General features: G+C 51.1%; 2 protein-coding genes across 8 annotated transcripts in view; one reads left to right on the forward strand and one right to left on the reverse strand.

Moving 5' to 3' along the window:
• Nucleotides 1-18,706, forward strand: part of LOC144319543 (uncharacterized) — a 51,676-nt gene that overhangs the window by 25,337 nt on the left and 7,633 nt on the right. Inside the window, exons 1-2 of one of the 7 annotated variants that reach the window (XR_013385351.1) lie at nt 16,197-16,535; nt 16,632-16,833. The exons of 3 other annotated variants lie outside the window; for them this stretch is intronic. The gene's annotated coding sequence lies outside the window, so the exon portion shown is untranslated. Of the gene's footprint in view, nt 1-16,195; nt 16,834-18,706 lie in introns of those variants that run through there. 3 more of the 7 variants (XR_013385350.1, XR_013385352.1, XR_013385349.1) reach the window with 3 other exon arrangements.
• Nucleotides 8,846-17,512, reverse strand: LOC144318215 (uncharacterized). Its single transcript, XM_077904970.1, has 6 exons — nt 17,382-17,512; nt 16,434-16,620; nt 15,954-16,214; nt 13,877-14,086; nt 11,355-11,392; nt 8,846-9,479 (listed from the first exon to the last, which is right to left on the reverse strand). The coding sequence occupies exons 1-6, from the start codon at nt 17,510-17,512 to the stop codon at nt 9,452-9,454; spliced, it is 855 nt and encodes a 284-aa protein (XP_077761096.1). The 3' UTR covers nt 8,846-9,451.

Consider the following 18,706-nt stretch of genomic DNA (forward strand, 5'->3'; position numbering starts at 1 on the left):
CCATGCTGAGCATGGAGCCTAATGTGGTGCTTGATCTCACGACCCTGAGATCATGACCTGAGTCAAAATTGAGAGTTGGATGCTCAACTGACAGAGCCACCCAGGCACCCCTTGACCTAATTCTTAATAACACCCCCTTTCACTCTTGAAAGTGTCTTGACTTGGGAGGTATGTTCTATGGTCGCCCCAATCAGAGCCAGATGTGCGTTGGGTCTGGTTGGGTTGGTGCAGATGAGAATAGTGACCTTGGAGGAGCTGCAAATGGAAGGCACCTGTGCCACTGAATCACCATGTAGAAGAGCACCCTCCATGGCTCCAGACCCCCGTTCAGGACTCTGCATGAACGAGACATAAACTGCCAAAGGGAATCGGTTTTTGGAGCCCTAAACCAGTTTGTTACAGCAGCTAGTGTTCCCCTGAAATCAGTTAGGAGCAAAAATGAGAAATCTCCATCCTGCTTTACAAAGGAAAAGTACAGGCATCAGTGTCAGGCATCCAAGCCCATTTGCTTTATACCTACAGACTCCTAAATCACATGAACCCACGGTCAGCACTATGCAATTTCTATAAACAAATCTTTTTTTAATTACATACTTTGAGCATGGACAATGTTCCCCCTAGCTTCTTCCCAGGTCTCGCTTTAAAAGATCAAATGTGCTTGTGACAGCAGATTCTTACATTTTAAAGGAATTAAAAAGAAGAAACTCACTGTGTTTTCAAGATGTGGCCTTTGGGAATCAGATGGGCTTAGTATGAACTAGTATGGAGATGTTCACTAGCTGTGCAGCCCAGGAAAACATCACTGAGCGCCTCTGCGTCCCAGGTTCCTTACCTGTAAAACAGCAGTAACAGTGCTAATTCTCCTTTTCTCTCTCCTCTTCCTCCTCCTTTGTCCCTTTGATAAAATTTTGATGAGTTAATCCAGGCACATACATGAAATATGAGGTCCCAAAGTGTATATATTAATGGTAAGTGTGTGGGGGTGACTTCTGGTCTTTACCTTGTACTTGGCCTCTCTCATGCAGAAAACCAGCACTATGGAGAAATGATGGGATCAGGACCCACGTCCTGGTGTCTGTCCCTTCCCCCTCCATCCCTTCATCCACCTCTGACATCATCTGCCACCTGACAGATTAGCTCAGCCCAGGTGTGGGGGCAGCCCTGCCACGTGAAGGCGATGCCCCCAGGGACAGCCTTCACCCAGGGGGAGACTGGAGCCAGTGCCTGGATGCCCTGGTCCCTGGTCTCAGAGAGATGAATGTGAGGGGTAGTGTCCAGGGCTGCTCAGGTGTCTTGGAAGGATTGAGCGCTGGCGGCCTTCATGGGTGACCGGCATAATCAGTGGTGATTAGCTTCTCCTTCCTCTCTCCAAGAATCTGTTCCTGTAGAAATACCGGCACTGGATCCTTGTCCCAGGTTCTGCTTTGGGCGAACCCAGATTGAGACACTGGGGGCTCGCCTCCCCTCTTCGCAGTTTCCCAGCCACGCAGCCTGTGTTGTGGGGTCTGTTGACTCATCTGGAAATGCAGCGATGCCCTCATCTAGCCTTGTCAACCACTCGCTCCCTGTCATGGTCCCTGAATAAGAAAATGTCTCTTGACTTGGGTTCTAAATCCCAGTGTCAAAACTTTGTGATCTGGGCTGGACCCTACAAAGTTCCCTGTTTTCTAAGGCCTAGGAATTTGGAGCAAAAGGTCAGTTGTCTATCCATATCCATGAGCACATGGGGATGCAGCCAAAGAGGTAGAGAGAGCAGAAGAGAGCAAATCAACCCCCAATGCCTGAGACCCACCTGGCTGGGGGCCTGGCTGCCTCCTGAGAGAGGAGCAGAGAGGGGGTGGTCGGCTGGCATGGGCATCAGGGCATGCTGGCCAGGCCTGGCTCCACTCCCCAATTCTTCAGGATCTGAGGTCAAAGGAGAGAGGCGAGCACCAGAAACGTGTGATCCCTCCAATGCCAGTGACCCACACATGGGCCCAGACAGGCCTGGAATCTGACCCGTACCCCTCACACCTCCCTCCTAGAAGAGCTGGCGGGGAGGGGGGGTCCATCAGGAAAGCTTTGCGAGTGAGTTTTGCCCTAGAACACTGAAGCGCAAGTCAGGCGAGATCGTGTTTGTGGAACTGCTTTATGAATAGTTGAGTGTGAGGTACAGGACAGATACAACTGTAAAAGAGATGGAGAGAACTCGAATTGTGACTCCAGGGAAGTTTCCCGAATCAGAACTCTCTTTCCTGGATGCTGATTGCTCAGAGGGTGGAGGGTGCTAATTACGTGAAATTAGGAGGGAAATACCTCCTTTCACACCTAGAACAAGCTGGGAGAGGCTTCTCCACTAAGTTTCCCTGTGGGCCAGGCCGGGGGGAGCCCTGCCGCCGGCAGTGGGCAGTGCGTCCTGCTGGCCGAGGGAGCCCGGGGCGCCGGGCGGGGCAGGCGGGCCCCCCAGCTCCCTTCCACCTGCCCAGCCCCCAGCAGGAGGCAAGCTCCGGACACCTGACGACAAACCTGGCTGTAGCTACGGACTGTGTTTACGGCTTGCTAGGGGCCGAGGGAATCACCGAGGGAGGGAGGTTGCCAGAGGAACCAGAGCCATTCCTCTCTCTCTCTCTCTCTCTCTCTCTCCCTTACCTGAAAATAAAAGATCACCGCGGCCTTCGGGGGGCATAAACCAGCGCTGCCTGCCCGAGCTCTGGGCTGGGCGAAGCACTGCTGAGGGCCTGGGAGGCGCCGGCCCTGGGGGGCAGTTTCCCTTCCTTGCTGTGAAAGCTTTCTTTTCTTTTCTCCGGCCTCCTCGGCTCCAACCTTACCCGCCTAAAATTCCTTCCCAGGCAAAGCTCCCATACCCGTTTCTGGTTATGCTTCCCTCTTACAGCTCTCTCTCTCCTTTTTAAAAAATTTATTTCTCCATCTACCCACTTTGTTGTTGCTTCCTGGGATTGTTTACCAATGCAACAAATGCTAATATTATATGAAACATGCTAGAAAGTGCCAGAACACAGAGAAGGAGTCCCCTCCTCCCTCCCCCTAGCAGTCCCCCCCACCCCCCAACTGGCCCAGGCCGCAGAAACCCCGTGGGTGCCGGTGCCGGCCTGCTCTGGGACCTGGCGGGCTTGCTCGGCGGGAGGCTGTGCGAGAACCCTCCACCACGGTGCTCTTTTCTTCCTTCCTTGTCTCCTGAGCCTTGGAGGGAACAGTGGGGTGGCCCAGTGGGTGAGCACAGGTATAGGAGACTTTCGTGGGTCCTTCTCCTTCCCACCTGATAGGTTCCTGCAAAGGGCTCATGCCCAGTCTTTTTTTGTTGTTTTTTTAAGATTTTTAAAAATTATTATTTATTTGAGAGACGGCGAGTGAGCAGATACGCTTGCATGCAAGAACAGAGGGAGGGGTAGAGGGAGAGGGAGAAGCAGACTGCTCGCTTAGCAGGGAGCCCCATAGGGCTCTATCCCAGGACCCCGAGATCATCACCTGAGCTGAAGGCAGATGCTTAACTGAGCCACCCAGGTGCCCCATTTAGTGCCCAGTCTTGAAGGGAAATTTATTCATACAGTAGACATTCACTGAAGTCTTCTGTGTGTCAAGCAGAGTATTTAAGCCCACAACGCTGGGATAGACTGGGTCCCAATCCTGCCTCTACCACATATAAGCTGTGTGACTTTGGACAATGAGTTAACCTCTCTGTGCCTTGGTTTGCTCATCTGTAAACTATCTTTTTTTTTTTTTTTGTAAAGATTGTATTTATTTATTCATGAGAGACACACAAAGAGAGGCAGAGACACAGGCAGAGGGAGAAGCAGGCTTCCTGCAGGGAGCGTGAAGCCAGACTTGATCCCAGGACCCCTGGGATCACATCCTGAGCCAAAGGCAGATGCTCAACCACTGAGCCACCCAGATGCCCCTCATCTGTAAAATATCTTATTCATGAAGGTTAAATGAGGTAGTATCTGTAAAGCCTCGGGCAGAGTGCCTGGCCTACAGTGAACAAGGTTTGTTCGGGGCGCCCGGGTGGCTCAGTGGTTGAGCGCCTGGCTTTGGCTCAGGCAGTGGTCTCGGGATCCTGGGATTGAGTCCCACATCGGGCTCCCCACAGGGAGCCTGCTTCTCCCTCTGCCTGTATCTCTGCCTCTCTCTCTCTCTCTGTCTCTCATGAATAAATAAATAAAGTCTTTAAAAAAAAAACACACAAGGTTTGTTCAATAAAAATAAGCCGTTCTAGGTGCTGGGCATGCAGGGATGCTCCAGAGCCCATGGAGCCTTCACATGGAGCGTGGAGACAAATTATAAACATGTGAACAAAGAAATGATATAATTGCAGTGTCACAAGGAAAATTAAACCAGCAACAGGACAGAGGGTAAGCAGTAGGTGTAGGGGAGTGAGGGGGTGGGTGGGGACCTGAAGGAAGGTCTTCCAGAGGAGGGGTGTCTACATGGAGACCTGAAAAATGACAAGGAGCAGCCAAGGAAAGAGCAAAGGAGTGGAATCCAGGCAGCGGGAATAGCATGTGCAAAGGGCTGGTGTGTGGGAGGAAAAGGAAGACAGGTGTGGCTGAAGGGGGGATGGGAGGAGCTGTGTGTGGATGAAGATGGAGAGAAGCAGGCCCAGGTCCCGTGGGGGCCCAGCAGGCCCCAGGAAGAAATGGATTCTTCTCTACCTGCAGTAACAGACTGCACTCATCTCTCAGGGCTGCAGCAATGAAGAACCACAAACTTGGGGACTTAAAACAGAAATGTGTTCTCTCAGAGGCCTGGAGCCCACAAGTCTGAAATCAAGGTGTCTGCAGAGCCACAGTCCCTCTGAAGGAAGCCTCTAGAGCAGCACCCTGCCTTGCCTCTTCCAGCTTCTGGTGGCCCCAGCTCTACCCTGGCTTTTCTTAGTCACTGTCTCTGCCCTCACACGGTCCTCTCTGTGTGCGTGTCTCTGTGTCATCATCTCTTCCTCCAAGGACACCAGCCATTGGAAGTAGGGCCCACCCTAAATGCGATAGACAGCATCCTGAGATCCTTCACTTAATTATATCTGCAAAGACCCTGCTTCTGGTGAGGTCGCATTCATAGGCACCATGGGTTAGGACTTGGACATAGCTTTTTTAGGGGGGCTGCAAGTCAATGCGCTACAGATGCTACTCATAGTTTCAGAAATGGCTCGTGATTTAGTGGCATCACGCAGGCTGCGGTGTGGAGATTGGATCAAAGGCAAGTTAGGGGGGCTGTGGCAGGTAGGGGTGCCAGAGATGGTGGGGAGAAAGAGAAAAGGTGTTCTCTTCTTGGACATGAACATTGTCACGGATCACCGTCAGACAAAGGCACGGTGTCCACAAGGGATCAAGAGAGCCACAAGACCCCTCTGAAATCATGTCTGAACACAGACTGAGAGTGGCCATGGTCCAAACCACAAAATTAACCAGACATTCTCCATCCTGGCTAATGTGACTCCTTTTTTTTTTTTTTTCCCTTAAAGATTTTATTTATTTATTTGAGAGAGAGAGCACAAGAAGGGGCAGAGGGGCAGGGGGAGAGGGAGAAGCAGACTCCTTGCTGAACAGGGAACCCGATGAGGGGCTTGATCCCAGGACTCTGAGATCATGACCTGAGCCAAAGGAAGACACTTAACCAACTGAGCCACTCAGACGTTCCATCCTTTTTTTTTTTTTTTTTTTTTAATCACCATCAGCTATAGCTTTGCTCCATCCTTGTCACCTTCCAGGTAGGAGTTATTAAGATGCTCCATCACAGCATTACCCCTGATTCTGATAGCAGCCATTCCAGAGCAAACCTTGCTTCCTTGAACTTGAGGCTGCACCGCCACATCACACAACAGAAGCCTCAATCCTCTGGCAGGTCTTAAATGATATGCCCTAGGGTTCCCAGTGGTGTGTGCTCACCCTTGTTGCAGCAAATCAGCAAACCTAATTTTGTTTCATTCACAGAGTGCTCCTGGTGGTCACAGTTTGAAGGGCGGCGGGGGGCGGGGACCTTTGTGGCAGTGGGCGATCCACAGGGCCCTGTACCTGGTTTATTGCTGTGCTGCTGCCATATTGGAATTTATAATCATATTCCAACAAGGGTCTCTGTGTGTTAATTTTTCCTGGCCCTTGTAAAGTCTGTAGCTGGTTCTTTTCTTTTCTTTTTTTAAAGATTTTATTTATTTCTTCATGAGAGACACACACAGAGAGAGGCAGAAACATAGGCAGAAAAAGAGAGAAGCAGGCTCCCTGCGGGGAGCCTGATGCAGGACTCAATCCCAGAACCCTGGGATCACCACCTGAGCCAAAGGCAGACACTCAACCACTGAGCTACCCAGGTGCCCTGGAGCTGGTTCTGCTGAAGAGCACTGACAGTGGCTAATGGCAGGGTCACTGTGGTAGAAAGAGGGACGAGTGTGTGGATTCAGGACTTTTTGGCCTAGACGTGCAGGACTGGTTGCTAGTTTGGATTTGCATGGGGGAATGCAAGGAAGAGAGAGAGAAAAATCTGAATTTGCTCTGGGGTAGGGAATGCCCCTTATCAAAATGGGAAATATCGGGTGGTCAAGTCAAGCAGGCTTTGCGTTGGGAGGGTTTGGGTCAAGAGTCTCAATCTGGGGATGCCTGGGTGGTTCAGTGGTTGAGCATCAGGTCATGATCCTGGGGTCCAGGAATTGAGTCCTGCACTGGGCTCCCTGCAGGGAGCCCCCTCTGCCTATGTCTCTGCCTCTCTCTCTGTGTCTCTCATGAATAAATAAATAAAATCTTTTAAAGTCTCAATCTGGTGAAAATATCCTTCCTACCTTATTCTAGGAAATAGGCATGCAATGTTACATTTTTAAAAGTTGGTGACTCAGTGCTGTACTACAGTTTTGCAAGATATTACCATAAGGCAGGGAGGAGGGGAGAACAGAATAAAGGGGATATGGGATCTCTTCATATTATTTCTTACAACTGCATGTGAATCTCCAATTATCCCAAAATTAAAAGTTTAATTAAAAAAATTGGTGACCCAGAAAATCAGGATGTGAATGGAACGATAGGCAGCTCCAGGCAGGTGTTACTCATTTGTATTCATAAGTTCTTAAATCTGAAAGGGGTTTAGGGGCAGCTCGCACAGGGGACACAGCCCAGTGAAGGGGCCATGCGTGGCGTCTAAGGGGACAGTGGTGGCCACTGTGGCACCTGAGCATCTTTCCTAAGGTCCTCGAGCTGGAGACTAATGGGGTGGAGAACAGCTCATCTCTCCAAGGCCCTGCCAGTGAGGGGTGTGGACTTCACCAAGGAAAGTTCTGTGAGGAAAGTGATCTGGGCACCCAGTTCCTGTAGTAGTTTCTGGTCACTTCAGCAGGGGGTGAGCACAGGGTACTTTGGGCCTGGACACCATGAGGAGGAAGAGAGACAGAATGACTCCTGTTGGCCTCTACTTTTATGCTTCCGTTAGGTAGATTCAGGCTCTTGGGGGTAGGGGTGGGGGGAGCATTTCATCTTGATATTTGCAGATTTATTCACAGAACTCCCCACACATCTGGAGGAGAATATATGACTTGCCCCCTAGAGGAAATAGTTAAATGAATCGCTAAAGCACAAAATGTTCCTGTAAAATTGCTTCCATATTTTATTAGACGCAGATGAGCATGAATTATTGTGAAGCCAACAGGAGGGTTTGCAAATTGGGTTCTTGCCTTTCCATAAACAGCTCTTCCACACCTAGATCATTATGGAAAAGCTTTAACAGAACATTGGTTTGGGATAGGGGCATTGAATAATTCATTCGCTCATCCATCCATCCATCCATCCATCCATCCAACATTTACTGGGCACCCACTGTATGCCAGTAATGTCAGCTAACTGGCAGCTACAGGTGTTATTCTCACTGACCTACCTCTAAATGAGTCCTTTTGAAATGAGCTCACTTGGGGGTTGGAATGTTATGGGAGGGACACCTTTTGTGGGGAAGGGACTCCCTGTCACGCATCCCAGAGGGCCACTGTCCACAGAGAAGTTACTTTTTCATGTACCCCTCAACAGTTAAAAATGCTCCCTCACCTTGAATTCTTCTTTCTTAAAATCTGCTCATTTATGTCAAGGTGTGAAATTTCTTGCAGGAAAAAAATGGACCCGGTTGTGCAAAACTGCCTTTCGCGTTATTCGTTTCTTATCTTCTGTGTGGCTCTGCCAAACTGATCACAGCTGGGCATCTGAAGGATCTGCTTTCTGCTCAGAATGCCCAGCTTGGGGCAGGGAGCAGAGAGCAGGGGATGAGAGGACAAATATCGCTTATTTCTCCTCCTCTGTCTGGAAGTTAGGCATTACAGTGAGGCTCGTAGGATCATTGGAGCAACCAGGGACTAGTACACAATGCTCCCTCGGCCACCATGGACAAGTGAGTAAGGGGAGGATTTTCTCTACCAGCCCTGGCCTGAGCTGGGGATGGGAGTGGTGGTTGCCCCTGACATGGCTGGGCAGATGTTGGCTCAGTGGAGGGCTGGGCCCTCACCCCAACGGGATCCAGAGCTTCTAAGCTTGTCAGAGGCACTGCAAACTGTCTTCTGGGAGGGGGGCATGGAATCTTCGCCAAGGGAGGCTTCTTGAGGAAAAGCAAAAAGTGGGAAGGACACCCAGAGGTGCCACCTGTTGCATGGAAGTCCTTTACCATATTGATGTGTGGGGCTCTTACAGCACCTGCAGGCTGGGCTGGAGCGGGGCCGTCCCATCTCCTCCAACTTGTGAGCATGGAAACAGCTCAGTGAGACCAATGATGTGTCCAGGATTTCCCAGTGATTGGTGGAGGTTAAATTTGACTTGCTATACTTCTCTGCACCATGGCTTCCCAGGCAGGAGCTGTGTGATGACCTCTTTCAAAGGCAAAAAAAAAAGAAAAAGAAAGTGTTGCTAAACATGTTTTGGGAGTCCTCTGTGAGGAGACCACTGGGCAGGAAAAGGTGCCCTCCACTGCATCTATTTTCTGGTGAGGTGAGGTGTGGAGGAGGAGGATTGGGGAGTGTCTGGAAGCATCTTCTCCCATCTGAGGGCTGCAATTTATGATCAAGCCAGGCAGACACAATGGTTATCCTCTTGATTACAAGTAGTGGACACCTGGACTCAGAAATGCAGGAAACAGAGTTGGGCATTCATACTAAATTCTCCCAAAATTGAGAGGGCTCAGGGAACCCGAGAGTGGGTGGAGGGAGGTGGCAGTGTCTGGTTCTTAGCAGTTGAATGCTCATCAAAAGACCCTTTGGTTCAAACTTTCAAATCATATTGAAATAATTCTTCAGAATGTCTATTTTGGTAAATAGAATAGGATAAATATGGTTGCACCTTTATTTGAGTCATTGAGGTCCTGCAGTGTTTCTGGGTCAGGATTTTACTCCTGAAGTCTCACTGTGGTGTTCTGGAAATGCCCTGGTCTCGGCATCAGAAGACCCAGCCCCCCTTCGGGTGGCTGTGTGACTTCTGGCAGGGCACAATGTTTCCCTCTGTACAAGTTACAAGTTTGAGCTACAAGTTTTCCCTCTGTAACAGCAAAAGAGAATAGTGTTCACTTTATGGATCATCCAAGGGTGTTGTAAAGTTGACATTGAATGAGCTTCTCAACTTGACTTCTAGATCCCTGTGCAAACACAAATTGGTGCAATCAACCAGAGGAGAGAGGAGACAGGACCAAATGTCTTTTTTAAACCCAAATTAGGCTTGTCTATAGTCAGGGTTCTCCAGAAAAATAGAACCAATAGATTCTATCTATCTATCATCTATCTATCATCTATCTATCTTCTATCATCTATCTATCTCTCATCTATTATCTACCATCTACCTATATCATCTATCTGTCTACCTATCAAACTATCTACCTATCAGATACCACGGAGATTTATATAATGAGGAATTGGCTCAGGTGACTATGGAGGCTGAGAAGTCCTGCTCTCTGCCATCTAACACTGGAGGCCCAGAAAAGCTGATGGTATAAAATAAGATGAGATGAGATATTTCAGCTCCAGCAGTGAGTCAGGAAAAAAGTAGCAAATTCCTCTTTCCTCTGTCTTTTGTTCTTTTCAGGCCCTAAATGGATCGGATGAAGCCCACCCCACGCTGGGGAGGGCCATCTCCTTTCCTGAGTCCACACCTTCAAACAAATCTCATCCAGAAACACCCTCACAGATATACCCAGAAATCATGTTTAATCTGGGTGCCCCATGGCCAAACTGACACATAACATTAAATCGACATCACCATCTGGAAAGCTTCTTTCCATTCATGAAATTGGAGGCATGGTCTTTGGCAGCTCAGCTCGTTTCCTGAGGCAGGGGAGGAAATGTTGGGAGCTCTGGGGCAGCTGTCAGGGATGAGGGATTCCAAATGCCAAAAGATGGGAAAAGCACATGAAGAAGCATCAGTGGGCGACATTCTTTGAGAGCCGTAGCACAGATCAGAATATCTTTTGATAGTTTTTATGTCATGGGTGTGTTTCTTTGAAGGTGACGCCACCTGGAGCCCTGGGATGAACTCGGATTACATTTAGAGAGTTATTCTCAGAATCTGAGAACTGGGTGTTACATTCAGTTGCAGCCTGTATGGTACATAATCACTCAGTACCTGAGCTATTGTATAATAAAGAATCTGACTGGCCTTTGTTCCTGGTTCCAGGAAGGGAGCTTCTAAGTCCTTGGAAATTTCTGAGTTGTTGGGAGTGTGTGTTAGTCATGGTGGCCTCCTTGAATGAGGCCTGAGTTTGATGTTAATGAAATGACTAAGGATGGGGGCTGGCCAAACCACAGAGACTAACCAGGTGATGAGTAGGTTGTGGCTTCAAGCGGGGGAATATCACCTTGTTATGGTCGGAATGTTTGGGGCTCCTCCAATTCATGTGTTGAGATCCTAATTCTCAGTGTGATGGTAGGAGGAAGTGGGGCCTTCAGGAGGTGATCAAGCCTTGAGGGTGGAACTCCCATGAATGTGATAGTGTCCTTATAAAAGAGACCCCACAGGGGCACCTGGGTGGCCCACTGGTGAGTGTCTGCCTTTGGCTCAGGTCATGATCCCGACGGGGTCCTGGGATCAAGTCCCACATCAGGCTCCCTGCAGGGAGCTGCTTCTCCCTCTGCCTATGTCTCTGCCTCTCTCTGTGTCTCTCATGAATAAATAAATAAAATCTAAAAAAAGAGAGAGAGAGAGAGACCCCACAGAGCTCCCTCACCCCTTCAGCCATGTAAGAACACAGTACAAAGATGGCCATATAGGAACCAGATGTACCAGGAATCTGGTTCATGCCAGACCCAAGGCTGGGCGAAGCTTCTTGGTTGGTGGATCATAGGTGTGCTGGAGGGTGACATGCCCAGATTCCATGGGGAGAGGGCACGGAAGCCGGGTATCCAAGTCCCTCCCAGACCTCACCCTCTGCAGCTCTTCGTTTGTCTGGTCCTGATCTGTAACTTTTATAATAAAACCGTAATCAGTAGTACAGCACTTACCTGAACTCTGTGAGTTATTCTAGCAAATTATTGAACCCGATGGGGGTCACAAAATCCGTCCTCATCCCCCCCACCATTTGTGGCCAGTTGGTCAGAATTGCGGTGGCCTGGGGATCCCTGAGCCTGTGCCTGGTGATTGAAGTGGGAGCGATCTTGTGGTGGGGGGGTCGTGCCCTTAAACCTGCGGAATCTGTGCTAACTCCAGGCGGCTAGAAGTACATTGCGGTAACCGCAGAGCCAAGAGAACCCCATATCTTATATCATCTCTTTTCCACCCAGAAATATTTTTCGAGAGCTTATTTTGTGTCAGGCATGGTGGTGGGTGCCATACATACCACCTCACTGCTGAATGTCATGTTACTAAAGGAATTTGTGAGGCTTGGAACACCACTAGTGTCAAAGGGGCGATGTTGTGAAAAACACATTGAGATCGGAATTACTATTTTTAGGATGAGGCACAGATTTGGAGGGGCCAGATTTCCACATACATTCATTAAACCAAGGAAGTCTAAAAGCTTCACGAAGTTAAGGCCTGGGAAGTAATTCTCAGCCTCGCCTGAGGAGGTACCCATTTGTGAAGACCAAGTTGTTTCCGGGGGGAGAAAGGAGGCTGGTGGCAGATGTCCCTGCTCTGCACTTAGGATCTCCTGCGATGTCCCAGTTGGGGGTGAGTTTGCCGTGGGGGAAGCTCTCACACTGTGAGGGCAGGGTAAGCTGTTGGCAGGGGTGTGAGGACTGCAAGGGACATGGCATGTCCAGAGCAGAAGGGAGGGCTTGGGGACGTCCCGAGTCCTCGGGGGTGGGGGGCCCTGGGCAGAGACGCACGGAGGGATGAGAGTCTGCAGACTCCACAAGCTTGTGGTTCCTGGGCCTGGAAGCCAGGGCCTCAGTTCTGAGAAGGCCAGTCTCTTGGTCCCACAGGAGCATCAGGTTGGGCTTCATTTGTTAAAAAGCATCTCAGCAGTTGGGGAAAATGAGTCACAGTGGACTACACTGCCCCTCCCCAGTTAGGGACAGTTGAACAACATTTGGAGATTCGGATGTGGTGGGCCAGGTACTTATGAGAACTTCCCGAAGGTGGGAGTTGCTGAAAACACTGGATTTCCTTACACAATAGAGTGGCTCCCGATTCTCACAGCTAGACTCACCAGAGGCGGGGGTGGAAAAGACACCCTCTCAACAGCCTCTAAGACCAATGGAAAGGGAGCATGCTGAGCACCAGACAGGCTCGCAGACATCATGCGGGTGTGCCCAAGCCTCTGAAGCAACCCTACAACCAGTGGGTGGGGTGATCAGCAATCCCCTCCAGAGCCAGCTGGGGCTGGAGGAAAGCACGGTGTCCCCAACCTGCTAACGGGGGGCTGGGGTGGGTCAGCAGCCCTGGTATTTCACAGAACCACTCAGGGGCTTTTCAGAAATCTGGGAGTGGGGATGGCCTGACACTTTCCTCAGGTCTTCAGCAAAAAACATCCAGGAGCCGACAAACCCCACAAGGGAAGGATGTGCCTCCCTCTCCCAACATCAGACACAGACCCTGGAGGGTGGAGAGGAAATGCCAACCCCAAGAATTTCCTCCTATCTCTCTGCTCTGCCGTTCTGCAACAAAAGCTTTATCCTCAATTGGCTCCCCCTTATGGTTCCACATCATCTACCTCGCTTCTTCATGTCCCATCATCCAGATGGTGACGGGAGGCTCTGTCCCACATCCAGGCATGAGTCCCAAGATCCATCTGGGCCTGTAGCCAGGGGAATGGACATGCTAGTAGGTTTATGTCCACTGAGACTCCAACTGAGCCAGTCTGTGGTGGGCTGAGTTGTGTTCCCTCTCAATTCATATGTTGAAAATCTAACCCTCAAGTAGCTAAGAATGTGCTATGTGGATATGGGGCCTTCAAAGGGTTAATTAAGGTAAAAAGAGGTCATTAGGGTGGGTCCTAATCCAGCAGGACTGGCGTCCTCGACTAGGGTCCTTACGAGAAGAGGAGACCAGGACAGACACAGACACACATAGAGGGGCACCCAGGTGAGGACACACGGAGCCATCTATATACCAAGAAGAAGGGCCTCAGAGGGAACCAGCCCTGCTGACACTGTGATCTTGGACTTGCAGCCTCCAGAAATGCAAGAAATAAATGCCCGTTGTCTGATATGGGCACATATAAGCCCTCCCATATATGCCCTCCCATATGTGGTACTTTGTCATGGGGCCCCTGGCAAACCTTAATACCTGGCCTCGACATCTGGGGTAGATTCACCTTCCTCAAAGCACATGGACAGTACCCATGGGCAAGAGCAGCAGCCCAATGGGAATCTGGGATCTGTTAGGAGAAGGGAAGGGGACCCAGAGTAGACTCTACAAAGATCTCCCACGATGGAGAAGAAGAGACACTCTCCATCTTGTTCTAGGTCTTTCTTTTTTAACCCAGCACCAGATTTAAGACTCACCGATGTTGCTGGTATGTCTCCTTCACCTTCTCTGGTTGCTGGGTTGAGTTCCACGGTACGTGCTGCCGTGTGGGATTCCTCTGTTTCCCGGAGCGGGAGGGTGCTGGCTGCCTTCCATTCCCTCATTCTGCTCCTCCAGCTCTGTCCCCAGCAGGCTGCCCTGTATGGACCCCAATGATGGTCCTCTTGCTCTCTGGCTTCCAACTGGGTCTGGCGGGCAAGGGGAGGCAGGGCGGTTCTTTCTGGGGCTCCTTCTGGCAGCAGCACTGTAGCTGACTGAGTCTTGCTCATCCACACCTCTTCCCATTTGGGTTCATTCACTGCTCCCTTCCTTCCTCCCTCAGGCCTGGGTAATAGCCCTGCTGCTCTGAACCTGGGTCTTCTGCACTTTCTCTGGGGTTTCCCTGTACCCACACTTCTATAAACCCATTTGCAAATGAACCCTCAAATGGTCCTGATTTGGCCATACCACCTGTTTCCTGCAAAGACCCTGAGGGATCCAGCCTGGGTTCCTTCCACAATCTGCCATCTCAAACAGGTCCCTGATGGGTGTCCTGGCATGGGTCCCTTCCCGGAGTGAGAGGCAGCTCTCCAGGACAGAACCTGACAGTCCTCCTCATCAGTGCCACCCCAGTCTGCCATGCACAAGAGCTCCCATGGCCCTGGGTTTTCATCCACATTTAATAGTATCCTGATTCTTGTCTATTCCGCGGATAAAAGTGGTATCTCCCTGTTGCCTTCATCTGCATGTACTTGTTAGCCACTTGGGCTTTCCCTTTGCCTGTTCATGACTTTTGATCTACCTGAATTTCTTTCTTTTTTTTAAAGATTTTATTTACTTATTTGACAAAGGGAGAGAGAGCACAAACAGGGGGAGTGGCAGGCAGGGGCAGAGGGAGAACCAGCCCCCCTGCCAAGCATGGAACTCGATCCCAGGATCAGGACCTGAGCTGAAGGCAGCTGAAGGTGATGCTTAACCAACTGAGCCACCCAGGCACCCCATGTATCTGAATTTCTTGACCCTGTATTGGTCTTGGTACTCCTAAAACATGCCCTGGGGGCTTGGGGTGGGGGTTATCTTGACTGTGAAATAAGACTTCCTTCTGTATTTGATAGACTAAAACTTTAAAAAAAAAAAAAAAAGAACAAGTTCCATTAAAAAAAAAAACAAACAAACACAATTACTTTTAAACTGAGGTAGGAACAGGGGCACTGCTGAGCAACACAGCCTGGACATAAACCAGCAGAGGGGTGACCTCTGGGTCCCACTGCTTGGCTGTTTGGGACCAGAGCTACTCACTCAGGAGCAGGCCTGCTCTGGGGGAAGGACCCCCGAAAGGCTGCCTGTAAGAGGAGACAGCCCCAGCTTCCTGCATTGCAGTGTAGTCCTGGGAGGCCTCAGGTCAGCACATCTGTGACCTCGGGCAAACAGGGTGGATGGTTGGGGAGGCTGGCTCCCCATCCAGAAGGCTCTCTGTATTAGTACTGCCAACGGGAGGCTTGAAACAACAGGGATTTACTCTGCCGGGGCTCCGGGGCTCCAGAGGCCAGAAGCCCAACATCAAGTTGTCTGCAGGGCCGTGCTCTGTCTGAATGCTCCAGGGAGAGAATCTGTTCTGGTCTCTCCAGCTTCTGGCGGTTCCTGGCACTCCTTGATCTTCCTGGGCTGGTCAACCTCACTAGTCTCTGCCAGTCCTCCCCTGGCCTTTGTCCCTGCGGCTCTCTGGGTCCTCCTGTGTCTCTGAGGAGGAGACTCTCACTGGATTGGAGCCCACCATAAATCAGTATGATCTCAGCTCTAACCTCAATCATTCCTCTGCAAAGACCCTATTTCCAAAGAAGACCATATTCTGAGGTTCCAGGTGGACATGGATTTGGGGGGACACTTATTCAGTCCCTTAGGCCCTCTACAGGTGAATCAATTGGCAGACAGACCAAAGGGGCCAAAAGAGGCCACCACGAGCTGGGGAGGGCAGTGGGGCCAGCCCAGTGGGAAGAGGGAGTATTTATATACTCTTGCTCAGTGTCCCCACGCAGAGAAGGTCCAGAGCCACTGCCCCCTTGACCATGGTGATACCCTCACACTCTTCCTGGAGACCCTTGGCCTTTCCTGTGGTCCGATGTTGGCACAAGCTAGGTTCTGAGCTGAGAGCGGGATGCTCATCCCGGGCTGGAGCAGAGAGCTGCTGTGGTCCACACCACCCTCACGGCTGCAGGAGCAGAGGAAGTGTGGGCCCTGGCTTGATGAGGTGAGGGATTGCATTCCAAAGGGCAGACGGGTTCTGTCTCCAGGCAACTTGTAATTCTTTTGTTCTGAGAAGAAAAGCAGAGCTGCACACTGGAGAGGGGGGCTGGGCCCCTGAGAGTTCTGAAGCCAGAACGGGCTCACCTCCTGGCCCTACCTACGCTCCGGGCCTGTGAGGGCATCTGGTGGGCACCACTAACGCGTATGGGGCCAGAGCAGAGGCCGGGTCCTGCTGCCCATGTCCCGGGGCTGGCAGAGGAGGGAGGCCGGCTCCTCAAGTGAGAGGCAGGAGCACTGTCCCTTCTTCCGCACCTCACACCTCGCACCTCGAGGCTCCAGGCTCCTGCCCAGGGAGGAGCCGGGAGAGGCGGTCTTCGGTTTCACGGTAGCACCCAGCCCTCGACGATCACGGAGGTCACCGGCCCACCAGGACAGGGAAGGGTGGACAGCGTGGCTCTCCCGGTGTATCCCCGGAAGGCAGAAGTGAGAACAGGATTTCCTATCTTATAGGCCAAGCTGAGAGCAGAGGGGGGAGCTTCCCTTGGGGACCAGAGGGTTTCTGGGTCTGCCAGGAGGGGATGGGCTGCGGCCTTTGGCTCTGCCCCCACTAAGCACCACAGAGGCCTCCTGGGACCAGTGCCGAGCAGTGTGGATGGCTGGCCAGCGGGTGGTGCGTGGTGCTGGGATGCCAGCTGCCCCTCTACAGCCACAGGTACCAGGCTGGGGACTGAAGGTGGCCCTACGGCAGAGCAATGGTGGTGATGCTCAGGGGGTGGTGCCGGTTTGGGACTTCTCAGGAGGCCCTCTTCTCACCTTTGCTCTCTGTGATGGAACTTGGTCCAGCGGCAAGTGGCCTCTCCATGCATCTGCCTGCATCCTTGGGAGGCAAGCTGGAGGCTGTGGATGAGAAGCTTCAGGATCCAGGCAGGGCCTCAGCTCACCCAGGGAGGAGAGCAGGTTTTCCTCTCTCCTGGTTTTGCAGGAGGGCTGTCCTTAGGGCGGGAGGGCCGTGGCTGTCCCTGGAGTCAGGAGGGAGATGAGCTCAGGATGGCAGATCTTGAACGAGGGGTTGATCTGAGCAAACACCGGAGGATTGGGGGGGGGGGTCACTGAGACAGGGAGTCTTCAGGTCAACTCCGCAGGGAGTCCCCAAGGTCAGCCCCAGCCACAGCAGGCTGGATGGGGGCTCAGCTCAGGCTCGAGGAGGAGCAGGAGCGTGCTGCAAGTGGGTATAAATAATGAAACATTGCAGCTACTTACAGAACACCATGCGGAGAATGCTTGTGGATTCTCTTTGATGTCTCCTCTTCACCTGTGGAGTGTCTGTCTCCTGTGTTCCCACCTGCTGGGGAAGCCGAGACTCCAGGCTGGCTGTTTGGAGCTTGGTTCATGGTTGGGCTGATTGCTCCGGAGGCAGTTTGACATCCGGGCTTCTGCTTGCTCCTCGTGTGCCCCAGTCGGGGGGGATTGCTGGGGGTTGCTCCCACAGCGCCCCTTGCCTCCTGGCCACACACACTGGTGTGTAGTACAGACAACCCCAGGCAGGAAAAGAGAAACCACTCCGGGTATTGAAACAGAGTGAATTTGTTGGTTACCCAAGTGATTAGGGAGCAGAGAAGCCAAGAGGGTAAAATGAGGCAACTCAGAGATTATCAACCTGGAAGCTGCAACCACCCCTGGGATTGGTAAGACCAATGGAGGTAGTGGTTTTACTGGAGCCCAGTGTCTGGGGCTTGTTGTCAGGAGAAGGGATCAAGGAGGGAATTATTGTGTAGCAGGCGCCAGAGCAATGGAGGAGGAACGGCCATCCTGCAGCCTCCACCGGACAGTGGGGGCCAGGTCTTGGCTCCTTCTTCCATCCTTGCCTCCCAGTCTTTAAAAAAAAAAATTAGTATAAAATACACATGACAAAATTTGCCGTCTTAACCACGTTTAAGTGTATGGCTTAGTGGCATTAAGTGCATTCATATTGTTGTGTGACCATCACCACCATCCATCTCCAGAACTTTTTCATCTTCCCAAACTGAAACTCTATCCCCATCAAATACTGACTCTGTCATTGTCTTCCCCCAGGCCCTGGCTCCCACTTTCTATTTCCAGTTTCTATGGATTTAACTGCTTTAAAATATTTTATTCATTCATTCATTCATTTGGAGAGCATGAGTGGGGGGACGGGCAGAGGGAAAGGAAGAAGAAAAATCTTAGGTGGACTCTAGGCCCAGCGTGGAGCCCATCACAGGGCTCGATCTCATGACCCCAAAATCATGACCTGAGCCAAAACCGAGAGTCAGACACTTAACTGACTGAGCCACCAAGGTGCCCCTGGACTACATTACCTAACGTATAAGTGTGATCATACGGTGTCTCTTTAGGTTTGGCTTATTTCACTTAGTCTAACATCCTCAAGGTCCATCTGTGTTGTGACAAGTGCCAGAACGTCCTTCCTTTTAATGGCTGAATAATATCCCACTGGATGGCTAGACCACATTCTGTTTATCTGTTCATCTGTTGATGGACGCTTGGCCTGCCTCCACCTTTTGGCTCCTGTGAATAACACTTCTATGAACACAGCTGTACAAATATAT

The sequence above is a fragment of the Canis aureus genome, chromosome 8 (genome assembly GCF_053574225.1).
Source record: "Canis aureus isolate CA01 chromosome 8, VMU_Caureus_v.1.0, whole genome shotgun sequence".
Lineage (NCBI taxonomy): Eukaryota > Metazoa > Chordata > Mammalia > Carnivora > Canidae > Canis > Canis aureus.